The sequence below is a fragment of the Poecilia reticulata genome, linkage group LG5, assembly GCF_000633615.1.
Source record: "Poecilia reticulata strain Guanapo linkage group LG5, Guppy_female_1.0+MT, whole genome shotgun sequence".
NCBI classification, from domain to species: Eukaryota; Metazoa; Chordata; class Actinopteri; order Cyprinodontiformes; family Poeciliidae; genus Poecilia; species Poecilia reticulata.
In genome coordinates, this window is record NC_024335.1 from 17,708,538 (window position 1) to 17,723,256 (window position 14,719).

At 39.9% G+C, this 14,719-nt stretch overlaps 2 protein-coding genes across 7 annotated transcripts in view; one reads left to right on the forward strand and one right to left on the reverse strand.

Annotated features, from left to right (window-relative positions):
* The window catches only part of drd5a (dopamine receptor D5a), a 78,996-nt gene extending 72,954 nt beyond the window's left edge, over nucleotides 1-6,042 (forward strand). Inside the window, exon 2 of the mRNA XM_008409521.2 lies at nucleotides 5,966-6,042. The gene's annotated coding sequence lies outside the window, so the exon portion shown is untranslated. The remainder of the gene's footprint in view (nucleotides 1-5,965) is intronic.
* The window catches only part of slc2a9l2 (solute carrier family 2 member 9, like 2), a 121,214-nt gene continuing 112,288 nt past the window's right edge, over nucleotides 5,794-14,719 (reverse strand). For all 6 annotated transcript variants that reach the window (XM_008409515.2, XM_008409518.2, XM_008409519.2 and 3 more), the window contains exon 13: nucleotides 5,794-6,213. In XM_008409515.2, coding sequence (XP_008407737.1) covers nucleotides 5,974-6,213 — 240 coding nt within the window. In that variant the 3' untranslated portion in view covers nucleotides 5,794-5,973. The remainder of the gene's footprint in view (nucleotides 6,214-14,719) is intronic.

Below are 14,719 nucleotides of genomic sequence, written 5' to 3' on the forward strand. Positions count from 1 at the left end.
AGAGAGAGAGAGAGAGAGAGAGAGAGACAGAGAGACAGAGAGAGAGAGAGAGAGAGAGACAGAGAGAGAGAGATGGAGATTCAGTCTGTCTGTTGTAGATTATTAGAAGGTGAATCCTTATGTGTCGGAGGTTTTCACCTCTGCAGAAAGCATTGGCTTAGTGGAACAACTGGAAAGTTGTGGAGTTTTATATTGTTACCTGTAACACAGAGTTTCGTTAAAGTTGCGCCAGTCTGGAGAGTGAAGCCACTTCTGGAGGCCTGTTAACAGCCAACAACAAGCCTGGATTTTCACTTCTTGCTGATGATGTATTTATGCCAGCTTCTGTCAGCCCCTGTTAGTAATTATTGCATGATGGTTTCATCTCTCTGACATCATTTCTGCCTAACACGGCCGCAGCAGCAGTGCTCTGCAGTTTTTTTGTTTTACTAATTTACTTAAAGATGTCAAAAAATATGGAAGTTTTATTCTGTTTTTTTTTTTCATCTTGAAATTAATTTGAATTGTTTAAAAACCACACAAAAGGTTTGATTTAGTAAATCCTCTTACCTAAAGTCGGCCTTCGGGGGAAATGTTTAGTATTTATTTATCACCTTTGAAAGCTAAAACGTGCTTTTAATCAAACCACCAATGATGTCCAGGGAGGATGACTTTTAATGTAATTATATTACTGCAATAAAATTACAGCAAGGATTCTTCAGACAGGAAGAAACGGTGCACTGCAAAAACACAAAAACATTTCCAAGTGTTTTTGTTTACCCTGAAATGCAAATATTGTAATGCACAAGAAATAAGACAAAAATAACTTAAAGGTAACTTTAGTCAGTAGTTTTTGAACAGAAATAAATACTATATCATCAATCAAGGCTCGAGTTAAAAAGAAGGAATCCTGGGAAGCCATTGGTTCCTGACTCTCTGGTACTGACAGTATAGAGCTTTGAGTTCTCCATTATCAGTAACATCTTCCACTCAGAAGAGTGTTGTGGTGCTGCTTCGGTCTGGTTCAGTGATTGCAAAACGATACGAGTTTTGAGTTTCCCTCCATCTGGTCACCGGTCTTAGTCAGTCGAGTTGGAATTACCACCTAATTCTTCTGTGACGACGTACCAGTAAAATAAACCAAACGAAAAAAAGAAAAGTTTCAATCAAAATGAATCGGAGCTGAAAGATATTCAAATCCACCAGCCGAGCGGAGGCTTCTTCTTTCTGTCTTGTTATTAAACACCCACATTTCCAGACAGCTGCCTTGTCTCAATATTTACTTGTAGCCGTCCAAAGTGCTGAAGCTCACAGCACCACAGAGACCAGAGGAGAAAGCAGGTGCTTCAGGGCACAACAGGCTTCATAATGGAGCCGCCGTAAGACGAGCCCCAAAGCCAAACCTCTGTTTTCATTAGGAGCAGATGACGGCAGAGATCTTGGACCTTATATTATCAAAAACACAGCTGAAATTCTCAAATCTTCAAAAAAAAAAAAAGCTTCCCTAAACTTCTTCTGGGTAGCAGGGTTCAAACAATCAGCTCTCTGGTCAGTTAAGCAGAGAAAACTCTGAGGAGTTTTACTATTTAGACGCTCAAATTTGCCTCAGGATGTAGATGTGGGAGGTTGGCAGGCCAGAGGTCAATGTTACTTTACAAAACTGACTATTCTTTCTCATTAAATGCCAGTAAAAAAAAAAAAAAAAAAAAGTTAAAATGGTGCAGCATGTGCTTACATATACAGTAATTTACAATCATTTCCATTTACGTATATGCCACCCACAAGAAAGAATATGTTGCGTTTTCCCAAATGCATAAGGAGCACACGTCTTCCCTTAGTAACATAGAGGAGCGGTGAAGTCATTGCCAACTTACACAAACGTAATCTATATTTTGTCATATTATGTGCAGAAAATAAAATGTGGTTTACTATGTTGTTTGCTTTGTAGCAAAGCCCAGTGAACATGATGAAAAAGTTGATGCTTTCCTGCAGGAAGACACAAGTGATGTTTTACTTGAACGGCCACTGATTTTTGCCGTATGATTACCTGCAAGGGTGTCACAGCTGAGGTGCTGAGTCAGAATATATAGAGGAAGAGAGAGAGAGAGAGAGAGAGAGAGAGAGAGAGAGAGAGAGAGAGAGAGAGAAAAAACGTGTAATTTATCAGTAAAGTGACAGAGCTCCAGAGTGGAGAGCCTGCTGCTAACGCAAAGCACCGGGAGTCCAGAGATAAACTCTGACGCAGAGTCAGAAAATCACATCTGACCTTAACCCGTTAATCAGCAGTGACTCAGAGACTCATTTGCTCCGAGTCAGAAAACAACCGTAACGAAAAGGAAAACGTTCTTAAAATCTTAAAAAGATTTACACGATAAGACTGAACGACCGTGCAACATTGTGGAGTGGAAGGAAAAATCAGAAGAATGTTTTCTACTTCTACAAACAGAACCAGGAGCGTTTACCGTCGTCGTATTCATCCCCCCTTTGCACCACATTAGCGATAAATAAATCCGGTGCAATCCTATGCAGCCGATGTGATAGCAGCTTAAATTCAGCATAAATAAATCTGTTCTGTGACGGCCTCAATAAACAAACCTTTCAAGAGAACTAAAGGAATATCATTTTGGAAATATTAATTAATGGTTTGATTGGAAAACAATATTCCATCCCTTGACCATCCGTGCATTTTAGTCTGAGGCATGAAGGAAAAGTGTCACCACCGTCATCAATTAAACACTGTTATACATCATGATGGGGCTCTTTTTTTTCTTCAGCAGGAACAGAGAAACGGATCAGAGTTGATCCATTTCACTGATCAACGGATCAACTCTACTTGTTGCTCCATAGAGCAACAAGTAGAGTCAATAAATTCATGTTAATGTATTTATTGACTACTTATTGCTGCTTGTTGCAATAAATACATGTTAATTCTGAAATAACATTTAGGGAAAAACATCCAGATATCGTACGTCGTACGTTGTGGTGCGAGACGAGCTTTATCAAATCAAAAGAAGAAAAAAAAAATCACATTTTATTTGAGAAGCACATTTCAGCAGCAAGTGCTTTACATCATAACAAAAACAAAAATACAAAGTCGTGCAACATTTAGCAGAGCCACGTTGTTTTTAAAAGTTGGTACGAGGAGAAGAGCTTTCAGCCAGTCCAGGCAGCAGGAATTAACAAAAGGGAAACTGTGTTCCAACAGACCAGAATATTTTGACAACCAATGGCTTTATGCATTGATAAAAGATTTATTTAATAGTGAAGTTTTTATTTCTTTGATGGAAGCTGGAGCTGAGGGGGCCTTTTCCTGTGTGATTCCAGGATAAGAGACAGGAGGGGAAAAAAACACATTAGAAAGAAAATCAAAGACGAGTCAATATAAGATTTGGGAAGCATAATCCTGTCAGATTAGTGCTGGATCTGTTAGGGATGAAAAAGCTTCTTGGAGGTATTTCATTTCAACTAAGAAAGAAAGCAATTGGCCGTGAACGGAAACTGAATTTTATCTGTTCAGGTGAAACTGAAACAGGAGAAACTTCACAAACCATTGAAGTGACGGTAAAAGTACAGCTGGATTTAGGCCTGAAGAGATGTTTTGTAGTGCAGACAAAACCAGAGATCGTTTTATCAATTTGTATAAAAAAAAACAATAAGAGTGTAAATGTTTCATAGAGGATTTTCATAATTTAATAATGCAATATTCTACAGCTGAGAAGTGGATGTTTTAAATCTAATTCATGCTTTTCATCCATTCAAAAAGCAAAAGCACTGGTTCTTCTTTTTAACCGGTTTCAGAACTGCTTTGATGATGACTTTTTAGTGAACCTAATTTGAATTTTTTTTTTTTTCCCCCTCAGGTGTGGTGGAAGGGGAAGGGACTTTCTGATAAGTAAAACCCACCCAGCAGAGTCATCTGTAGTATTTACCAAGCATCTCTTCCTGCTTTTTGGGGGAAAACCAATTTATTTCACACATCCTGAGAAAATCTGTTAAGAACATGATGATGAGAGTGGTAATTAAAGAAGCGCAGCATTACTCCACAGCGCATCGTATTCAAAATACAGTGCAGCATTTTTCACTGCACATCGACAGCATCATAATTACGTCCCCACCAGGAATCTTTGGTGAATTTGTCCCTCAATTACCCACCGACTAATGTGTCTGAGGACAGGACTCTTCAAGAGTAAGGATGCTGGAGGAGAGATAAGAGAGACAAAACCCAATTACTATTCGCATCACTTCTGCCTGTGTGCCAGCGTGGGAAACGTGAACTGCGGCTGCTGAATACGATCTGGAGTTAAAATTGAAGCCATGGTGATGATGATGATGATGGGCTAAAATTCTTCCACCTTCCTCCCTCAACTCAGAGCGTAAACTCAGCCGGCATCGTCGTGGCACAGCCGGCAGCACACACATCTGTGGTGCGTCTGTGTGGAAGCGAGAGTGTCGGCTCTTAAGGAAGTGGGCTTTAAATCGTTGAGCACAACCAACTGTGGGAGCAAACTGTGAACACGATCCAATGCCACGCTTGTCTGCTTCTGTTCAGATCAGCTCCTCCGCTGGCTCTTGCCAGCTGGTGGTTAGTAGCCCGGACCCCCTTTAAGAGCTGGAGACCCTCCAGAAAACTGTAATTTATTTTTTTTTTTTCCACAGCGTTCCTTCTTATAACTTGATGTCTTCATTGAAAAGTTAACTCTCCACAGAACGCTTTTCTACAGACACCAATTTTGTCCACAACCTTCACATCCAGTATAGAAAATGACCAAATATGAACCCAAAAGTTTGTTTTCTTAATTTTGTTTCAAGGTACCAGTGTAAAATATGGGCAGAACACGTTTCAGATTTTTCTTCCATTTCATACTTTGTGTTGGGTTGTCATGGAAAATCCCAATACAACGCGCTGAAGTAATCAGGCTGTAAAGTGACAGAATGTGCCTTAGGAATACCTGAGGCTCAGCGACTTTATGTCGTTAAGAGCTCTGACTTTCCTTCCAGGCTAATGGGAACCAAACATGCGACGACGACAAGTTTCAGTCGAAACTGGAAATTCAAATGTTTTTGTGTCCTTCAAAACTTGGCTTTCGAACTTCTCGCAGCCACACCGATGGGAGGCTCAAATAAATGAATAGAAATAAATCATTTTTTTCCCCTCGCAATGTCGAAAACGCACGCAACTTTTCTGATAGTGTTTCTGCTGTGACGCGGTGATAAACAACATGCATCATCGACCCTGTTGATGGGATTGTTCATCACTCTCCGCCAACATTTCATGATTTCTTATCGTGACATTTAAGATCGTCTTCACTGCGGCCCTCTTTCTATGAAATGAATCAGATGTAATTTTTTTTATATATTTCGCATTATCCAGAGGGCGTTTATAAAATGTATGTTTGCTAACCCTGTTTGATTAAAATGCAATTAAAAAAATTTAAAAAGCAATTACATTGAGTTGCAGAAGGTTATTTGTTGTTGACCTACATTTTGATCAATCAAAATTTTAGGCTATTTATTTATTTTTTTTTAAATTAAGTTGTCCAAATCAGTTTAAAAATCAAACATTAGTTGACTGTTTCTCAAGAAAACTAAACATTTATTCAATTTCAGATAAGAGAGCAAATTTATGAAAATTAAAATTCAGACACTTCTTTCTTTAAACAGCCCGATGTTCTTGGTTCCTCCCTTTCTGTAGATCGTTCTTACACATTTTCCTTCATGTTTTCCTTTGGAAGCGAATACGCAGCGTCTCCAAATATGGAAGCTACATAATTTGGATGACCTTGTGAATCTTTATCAATAAGCAGAAACGGATCATGTGGTCTACCTCATTTATGAAGATGTAGAAATAGTTTTGTAATACTGTAGTTTTCTTGAATATCCTACAAAACATACAAACAGTATACATTTCAACTTCATTAAGAAAAAACAGTCAAATAAATATATAAAAACAACATTTCCCTGCTATCTTGCCCTGTTTTTTCCATAGTTAGTGTCTCAGAAGGAGCTCTCTGTCTTTTTGATGTCTGGCGCCTTCTCGTTCTCGGGCTTCATGGACAGGACCAGCTCCATCTCCTGGCCAGGTGAAAGCTCTGGCATTTTGTTGATTTTAGCGAAGCTCTGGCTGATGTCCATGAAGGTTTTGTTTTTTGTTTCAGGGAGGACAACGCAGAGGTAGATGGATCCCAGGATGCAGACCACCACAAACACCAGGAAGGCAAACGACTGCAGCTTCTCCTGCAGAAACAGAAAAAGATGCACCGATGAGAACAGATCATTTTTAGACTATTTTAGCTCATGACCATGAAATCAATTATACTTAAGATGAACCAACTAAATGTGACATGTAGTACAGATTTTTTATTTTTTATTGGTTTTGCATTTCTTTAAACCACTTCCTTAATTACCATCCACAAAGACAGATCCTGAAACTGCTTGGCATTTTATGCTCTTTTCAACTCTACAGAGTTTATGGTGGTCTATCATGTACATCACTTTAGTGTTCTGATGTTTCAAGCTTTGGAAAACCTAAAGAGAATCACAAATTCACATTTGAAATGACATCAGACTTATTCAGCACTATTAGGAGGCTCAAAGATGCTTTACAATGAACTCAGTCATTCCCATTCTCACACACTTTCTCACACACATGATGGATTGTAGCCACAGATGCCCGTGGCAGTCTGTCACAGGCGAAGCACCCACATACCGATGGCATCGGCCCTTCTGACCAGCAGGCAAGGCGGACGATGTGCCTTGCCCAAGGACATAACGATAGAGAGCAAGTGCAAGACCAACTCCTACTACAATGACTACCTTGACCCCACATTTAAGTTCATTTTCATTTCAAATAAAAAAATTTTGCCAACCTGTCCAGGGTGTACCCTACATCTCGCTTTAAATGTCTCCCTGGAGACAGGCACCAGCCCCCCTCCTGACCCCACAGGGACAGGGGTGCAAGAAAATGGATGGATTTTTTTGACGATTGTTAAACAATGCATGGAGGCCAGAGGAGAGTCAATGGTTTTTATTCTGACAGTGGGTCTTAGTGAAGTTGGTCCACATATGTTTTGTGGATCTGGAGAATGCTTATGAACGCCTTTTTAGGAATACTGTGGAGGATCCGTGTGGCTGCTTTCCGGTCCAAGTGCAGCAGGAGCCGTGTGTGCAAAGCTAAATTTGTTCCCAGTGTGTGTTGGACTCCATCAGGGCTGCTTCTTGTCTCCAGTCTCGTTTGTGGAGCTGATAGACAGAATCTCAAGTTCGACCGGTGGAGAGGAGGGTTTCCGGTCTAAGACCCTTAGGACGCCATCAAAGAAATTTGCAGATGACGTTGTTTTCAGACCGTGACCTTTTGTCGTGAAATGGTTTGCCAACTGTGATTTTGCGGTGAATCTGCGCTGTCATAGTCGGGAGACAGTTTCATACTTCGTAGAGCAGAGTCTTCCTCACCAGTAATGGTGGGACAAAGTTGACATATTGTGGTAAAGAAACAACTTACACAAAAATCTAAGCTGCTGATTTATTTGTCCATCCATGTTTTGACAGTTGCCTTGTGGTCATGAGGTACAGAACATGACCTAAAGAATAAAGTATCAAAAACAACTGACTGAAATAAGCTTTCTCTGCAAGACAGCTGGACCCAGCTACCTTGCAGAGGAGGAGGATGTCAATCATCCCAGTGGGAGCCTGAAGTAGCTCTTCGACATCTTAAGGAGTCGTTTCCTGTGTTTCAGGCATCTCATCGGGACGCATTCTCGGAAACCCCCTTTCGAGGTTTTCCACACACCGGAAGGAAATCCTGGGGTAGACCCGGAGCTCGCTTGAGGCACTTTATGAAACTTCTGGTCTGAGCATGGGGTGGGATGAACTGGGTAGTGTTGCTCCAACAAGTGAAAGACAGACGAAACACACAAATGCTTCACATAAACAAGCACACGAGAAAAAGACCAACTCTTACATTTTTGACATACCAGAGCAACATTAATCCAAATAATGTTTCATAAGTATTTTTAATAATCATGATAAAAAAAAGTCAGGTGGATTTTTATGTACAGATATGTTTCAATAATAAAACTACCCAAGATAACCTTGTCCAGAGTGTTTCGCCAATAACACAGATTAGTGACAGATTTAAAATTTACAGTGACTGATTGCCCAGAGAGAGATTTAGAAACAGAGAGGATTTTATGTGTGTGTGTTTGGATGAGACGTTTTAGGAGGGAGGGAATGCCACAGGGATTTAGATGAGACAGAGCAACTTGACTGCCTCTCAGTAGTGTTTCGCCAAGCTGTAATCCCTTTTCTCATACAGTGACAGAACCTCAAATGGTGCAATCAACCTGATAATAGAGACCCGATGTCCGGAGAACCCTAGAACCTACTTACTGCTTTTTTTAAAAAATTAATACAATTTCTGTCCAGTTTTTTCTTTTTCCAGTGTAGTTACTGACAACAAAAAGGTAACTTGTAAAGGGCCTGATCCAGCTGTCCTCAAGGAGGACTCATTGTGCAAACGGAGCACTTTCCTGTCTGTGATGGTCATCATAATTTGAAAGCCCGGCAGATGGAGGAGAATTAGGCCGACGTTTTGGGTAAACCTTTGATCTGTTGCAGCGAGACAGCTGGGTTCAATTTGAGGCACACGCACAAAATAATTAACCAAGAATGTAAGTATCCATCAGATGCTACACTTATACATGAGTAAAAATCTCTGTGTGTAATCAGCAGTGATGTGACTTGATGAGGAGTTTCACCAGGATGTTTTCGCCAGAAGTCCAGATTCGATTGTTGGGATTAGGCATTAGCAGATTTACGACGGTTTTAAAACGTCACAGTGACAAAACCTGTAACATTGTCAGTCCTGTGGTCAAAGGTTTCTTTGACCTTTTTGCCATGAGAAAATAAAACAAGGCGGCTTAAGTGTTAACATAACATAACACAGATCTTGATTTTTAAAAATGCATTGTGCTGATTTTTATTTTTTGGTGTTTTGCTTTTCCCACCTGTGCTTTTGTTTGTTTCGTATGCACAATGTCCTTGTTGAGCAATAAAACAGAACAGCAGAAACCAGCTAATATTCTGCAGAATAGGCATAACTACTTCAGATCATTAAGAAATATTAGCACTGCTAGCACCTTTTCACGTTTTGTCACATTACCAAAAATGTTGGTATCTTTTTGTGGATATGTTGTGACGAACTATCAAAAAGTACGTAATTGTGAAGTGGACAAATATTGCTCTACTTTTTTGTTAATTTAAGACCTAGTAGATTTTTGGCGCTACTTGTTTCTTTGTGTTCTTCTTTATATCTATAGGTGAGACATTAAGATAAATGCAACATCCATCATCATGGGCGACTGACGGATTCATGTCAAAAACTATTACTTTTAACGTAGCCAGCTGATAATTACAATGGTAGCTAGGAACTAAACTTAGCGCTCGCTTAAGTCAGACATTCAAATATTTTTTTGATTACCATCAGTTCTGCCCAACCGTCGTCTTTTTCTGGTAACTCACAGGAAGTGAAACAATGAAACCGATGTGTTACCAGTACCATCACAACCAGGACAACTTATGTCTTGTGTCCACTAAGCTCAACAAAACCCTTATTATGAAAGTCTTTGGAAGAAGATCAGGTTTTCAGGCAACAGCGTGGCAAAACAAATCAGGACAGAATAAAAGATCACACAAGTAAGGAGTGTAAGGAGACTAAGGGTTTGCATCGCAGCAGGAGAAAACAGAACTTAAAGCTTCTCTTCAGACATCCACCTAATGATGACGTTTAAAAATGACCTTGTCTACTACGTGTCCATGCCTGAAAATTTACAGTCGCAAGTTTCTGGGGCAACAGTGACTCATCCTGGGTGGATGGGAGCTCTGAGCTGCAGTGGAAGACAGGATGGAGTTGTGTGTGTGTGTGTGTGTGTGTTTGCGTGGGCGGGTGCTTGTTTGCGTCTGCATGTGTGTGTGTGTGTGTGTGTGTGTGGGTGTGAGCGTCTCGTCTATTTCCATCCACAGCCCTGAACACTGTCTCAGACAAACAGATTAGAGGGAAATACACAAGAGTAAAACACCACCACCATCCAGACGGGACCATTCACTATTTTCATGGATTATCAACTAATTACTTCAAACTGCATACATGACGACGAATTAAGCATTTCATCCTTGGATTGTAGTTATGGTAGTTCTTACTCCTCACAAACTCAAATCTTACAAAATACCCATGAAACCTTGAATGGCTCCTTGGTGTAAGAGCATTTCATTACAGTCTAATGAGGAGGTGATTTATTAAAGTCTTAATTTAGTCTGATATTAGAAGGTATCTGTTCATTTGATGCCATTAATTAACTGAAGCTTTTTTCTCTCCTCCATTTGTACTGTGAACCAACCTTTTCACTAAACCTTTAAGTTTTTAAGTCCAGACTCTCTCGCCCATTTTAGCTGGCGATCAGCTGGCATTTTAGACAACATTTACAATAATATATAAAGAGAACATGCTGCTTGTTTTCTAATGTGTACCCATGACTATCAATTTCTATGCTAATGGTGTGTTTCTGTCATAAGGTCAAATTTCCTCTGTTGTTAAAGTAGCTGAGAAATGATCGATTTCAGTCTTTTTTGTTCGCTATACTTAAAACTCTCAATGTGAAGCTGCTTCCATCCTCTAATAGAATTACGTGTGTGTATTCTTTGTTTTTGTTTTTTTTAAGTATAAACATGTTTGTTTTGTTTTTTTTTCAGTGAAAGATGCTCAGGCAGCTCTACTGTGACATCAATCCTCATTTCTACAGTCAGAAGCACACAGAACTAAATGTCTGCCATTCAAACATGGCAAACCTTCAAAATGCTGAGTAAAAATGTCCATATGTTCACCTGACTTAACATATTATTTACAATTCTTGTTTGTCAATATTGCTAAAGTTCATATTAAATAATAATATATCCAAACACGTTGATAAAATGAATTGCCTCGCAGCCGCCTGTATTTGTATTACAGTAAAAAGTCACAGACTGCGGTGAGTTTAATCCGTTTGCATACAGTGTTACGGCTGACATGTATTTCTCTCATTTGATAAAAATGTACTTCTGTTTTATTTTTTACAGTCCTAAACAACAGCAGTGTGTTTCCCTGTGAGGTGTTTGTAGAGTCGACTAGTTAATTTTCATGATTGATGCCTGGCCGCCTGTGCGCTGCACTGTAATTCGTAACGCTTTCAAAGCCACACATTTAGCTCGGTTCTGGTCCAGTAATCTACCGCAGCATAACGGGCCGTCACCTCCATCTTGAGGAAAAGAGAAAAGTGCTCCGCCTGCCTGGTGTTTATATTCTAATTTATGTAGTGTGTGCAGAAATCGCCCCGTTGTTTCTGGCCTCTTCCTTCCAACTGAATGTTTGTGTCTGCAGAATGAAACAGAGGCATGATTAAATAAAAGCTCAAAGGTCTCTGTGGGACCTTCGAATTAAACTTTCAGTGTTGCAAAGCGCGCCGAGTCGCTTGGTGCAATAACATCAAAACCTGCCCCAGTGAGCAGGAAATAAGATCTGCTGCTGCACTTCTGCAGATATTGTTGATTTATTGTAACCGGAAAAAAGCTGAAAGGGAAGTAAACCATGAAATTATGTTCACCTCGGATGAAAACACTGAATTTAGATTAATCCCCTTACGGTTATTATGTTAGTCTCGCTTAACTGTGTTTGGATATATTCAATTTACATGAAGGGATAATTGTTGTCCTTTTTTTTTTTAATGACAGAGCATTTAAAGTACAGGTGAACTGATTTTATTTTCAATTATATACACTGCTCAAAAAAATAAAGGGAACACTTAAACAACACAATATAACTCCAAGTAAATCAAACTTCTGTGAAATCAAACTGTCCACTTAGGAAGCAACACTGATTGACAACGGGGACCCTCGTCGGGTCAATCAGTGTTGCTTCCTAAGTGGACAGTTTGATTTCACAGAAGTTTGATTTACTTGGAGTGATATTGTGTTGCTTAAGTGTTCCCTTTATTTTTTTGAGCAGTATATATATTTTTGGAAACCAGCAATGCTTTGAAAAATTGTCTTGTTTTTGTCCTTGTCAGCCTAAAATGTTTCAGATCATAAAATAATGGTTAACATCAGGTAAATGTAACCTCAATAAATAAAAAAAACAGGTTTTCAATTTCGATTTGATTTAATTAGCAACACGTGATAACTGGCTTTTAGTCGTTCACATCACTGTGAAGGAGGTGTGGCGCACTCCACTCTGCAGAACTGACTTAATTCATCCACACTTTAGAGTTTTGCAGCATAAGCAACCCGGTTAAGGTCACAGCACAGCATTTTAATTGGATTTAAGTCCCAATTTTGACTCCAAAACATTCCTTTTGATTTATTTTAGACATTTTCAGATGACTGTACTGGTTGGCACTGGTGTGCTTAGGATCGTTGTCCTGATGTTTCCCCAAGTGCTCCTAAGTTTGAAATCACAAACTACTAATGTCAGGATATTCTCCTTTTAAAGAAGCAAAGCAGAACCTCATGTACCACCATCACCTTTCACTGCAGTATTTTTATAAAATGGTGTGCTAGTTTTGTGCCAGATGCAATGGGATGCACACCTTCCAGTGAGTTTCACGTTAGTCTGAAGAATATTTTCAAGAGGTGTTGGGAATCATCAAGATATTTTTGCTAAATGTTGTAATTTTTGACACCCGTGTCCTCTGTCCTGAAGCTCCTCCACAGATGCCGTCTCATTTGTTTTGCTAAATCATGAAGCAGGTGACGTCTGCAATGTTTGAGGTATTTTCTTTTTTGTGGCCTCCTGGATGAATATTCGGTGGACTTTTGGAGTAACTTTGGTATCCATTTGGAGGACAGTGGCTCTCACTGTCATTGAGAGCCATTTTTAAATTTTTGTTTTATGTTTTTTATTAATTTACTTTTAATAAGCAAATGATACCTACCTTCCCACTTGCTACATAAAAACATACGCACAAGGTTAGAATATTTTGCAAAAGGCCAACAACAAAATCAATCTCTAGGTCAGTGGTTCTTAACCTGGGTTCGATCGAACCCCAGGGGTTTGGTGAGTCGGTCTCAGGGGTTCGGCGGAGCCTCTGCCGCAGAGGTAAAGACACACTTGTGTAAAGTCGTGATGACGCGCCCCGCTTTGCTATCACTTGCTGCAGAGGATCACGTTACATTGCTTAGCGGAGAAGCACTGATTGAAGGAGTTCCACTCTCAGCATGGATTTGAGCTTGTGTCTTTAATTACTTCAGCAAAACTCACCGTTTTTACCAAATTCTATAGTCTAAATCTGCTCCTTAGTCGCATCTTTTCGGGGTTGCTACTGCCTCTAGTGGCGTGGGGGTGGTAACACAACTAATATAATTACATTACCACATCATAATACCGCAAAGTATTTTGTGTGTCGGCCGGGGGGGGGGATAAAAAGGGTTCGGTGAATGCGCATATGAAACTGGGGGGTTTGGTACCTCAAAAAAGGTTAAGAACCACTGCTGTAAGGGTTCATACAGCTCTATGTAATTGAAATTGATAGGAAAAACAACAACTGATTTTCATCATCATGTTTCACCTAGGAAGTTTGAACGATGCTAAAACAAAACAAAAAAAAAAGGATTAAATAAATCTTTGAGGGAACATAAAGAAGTAAATAAGCTTCAAATTATTAATGCCAGCGGCTCCAAGATGAGGATGAGGGTGTCCATCTAACTGAGGAACAGCCTCACCAGCATACAGGGGGGAAAAAACACATTACCATTGTTTTAGAAGTAACTCCAGAAATGGCACGTAGGAGTTTAAACTCATAAAAAGCATCAAAACATGACCAAAGATGAAAAAGTTCAATACAAATGCGAAACAAAACCTCCTCAAACTGCGTGCCACTCATATTTCTGTCGGTTTTTCTACGTACTTCAGAGATCCTTCGCTTCATCCCTGGTCTAAACTTTTCAAGGATCCCCTCAAACAAGAAGCCCATGTGACGCCTCTGTGGCATTCTGTCATGTCAGTATAAGGACATGACAGTGCAAGAGCGTGTCGTCTGAACAGGGGTCAGAGCTGGTTTCAGGTGCGAGTCAGGGACCGGTGAGTCACCGCTGTGATCTGGATGCCCGCTCTGTGCCTCGCAGTAGAAGCGGGTCCTGAACGAGGCAGACAGCAAAACGAATACTGCAATAACAGCGGCACAGGCGGCCTAAAAATAACCTTCTGTCGCTTCTCGTCTCTCACACTTGTCCACACCTCACCCACTTTGGTCGGCCTTATCTCCCGGGTCCTTCTCTTTGCCTCTGTGACTTTTACTCCTGCAGGTCGTTACTCACACGTACTCAAGTAAAGCGTAGCGAACGACCGTCAAAGTCAAAGTTATTTGTCTCCCTTGGGAGAAATGTGACGTTCAATGTGACAAATACATTGAACTCCTTAGAGACATTACTGTTGGTTCAACGCTTTTTACACACAAGATTTGAATGTATATTTTTGAATTTAGTATTTTTCAAAATTATAAATTGATGTTCAACACGTCGATTTACTGTTAGACCAACCCAAGAAGGGACGGAAATACAAAATTACTTTTGAAAATGTATATTTGTGTTTTTCCAATGAGAAGCAGGGGGCTAACCTCTCACTACATGACCGCATACAATTACTAAGGGTGAACAGCACAGCTTGTAGGTCTGAACCCTTCTGTTTTATCAGTCTTTTGAAAATGGGAAGGATTAAAAT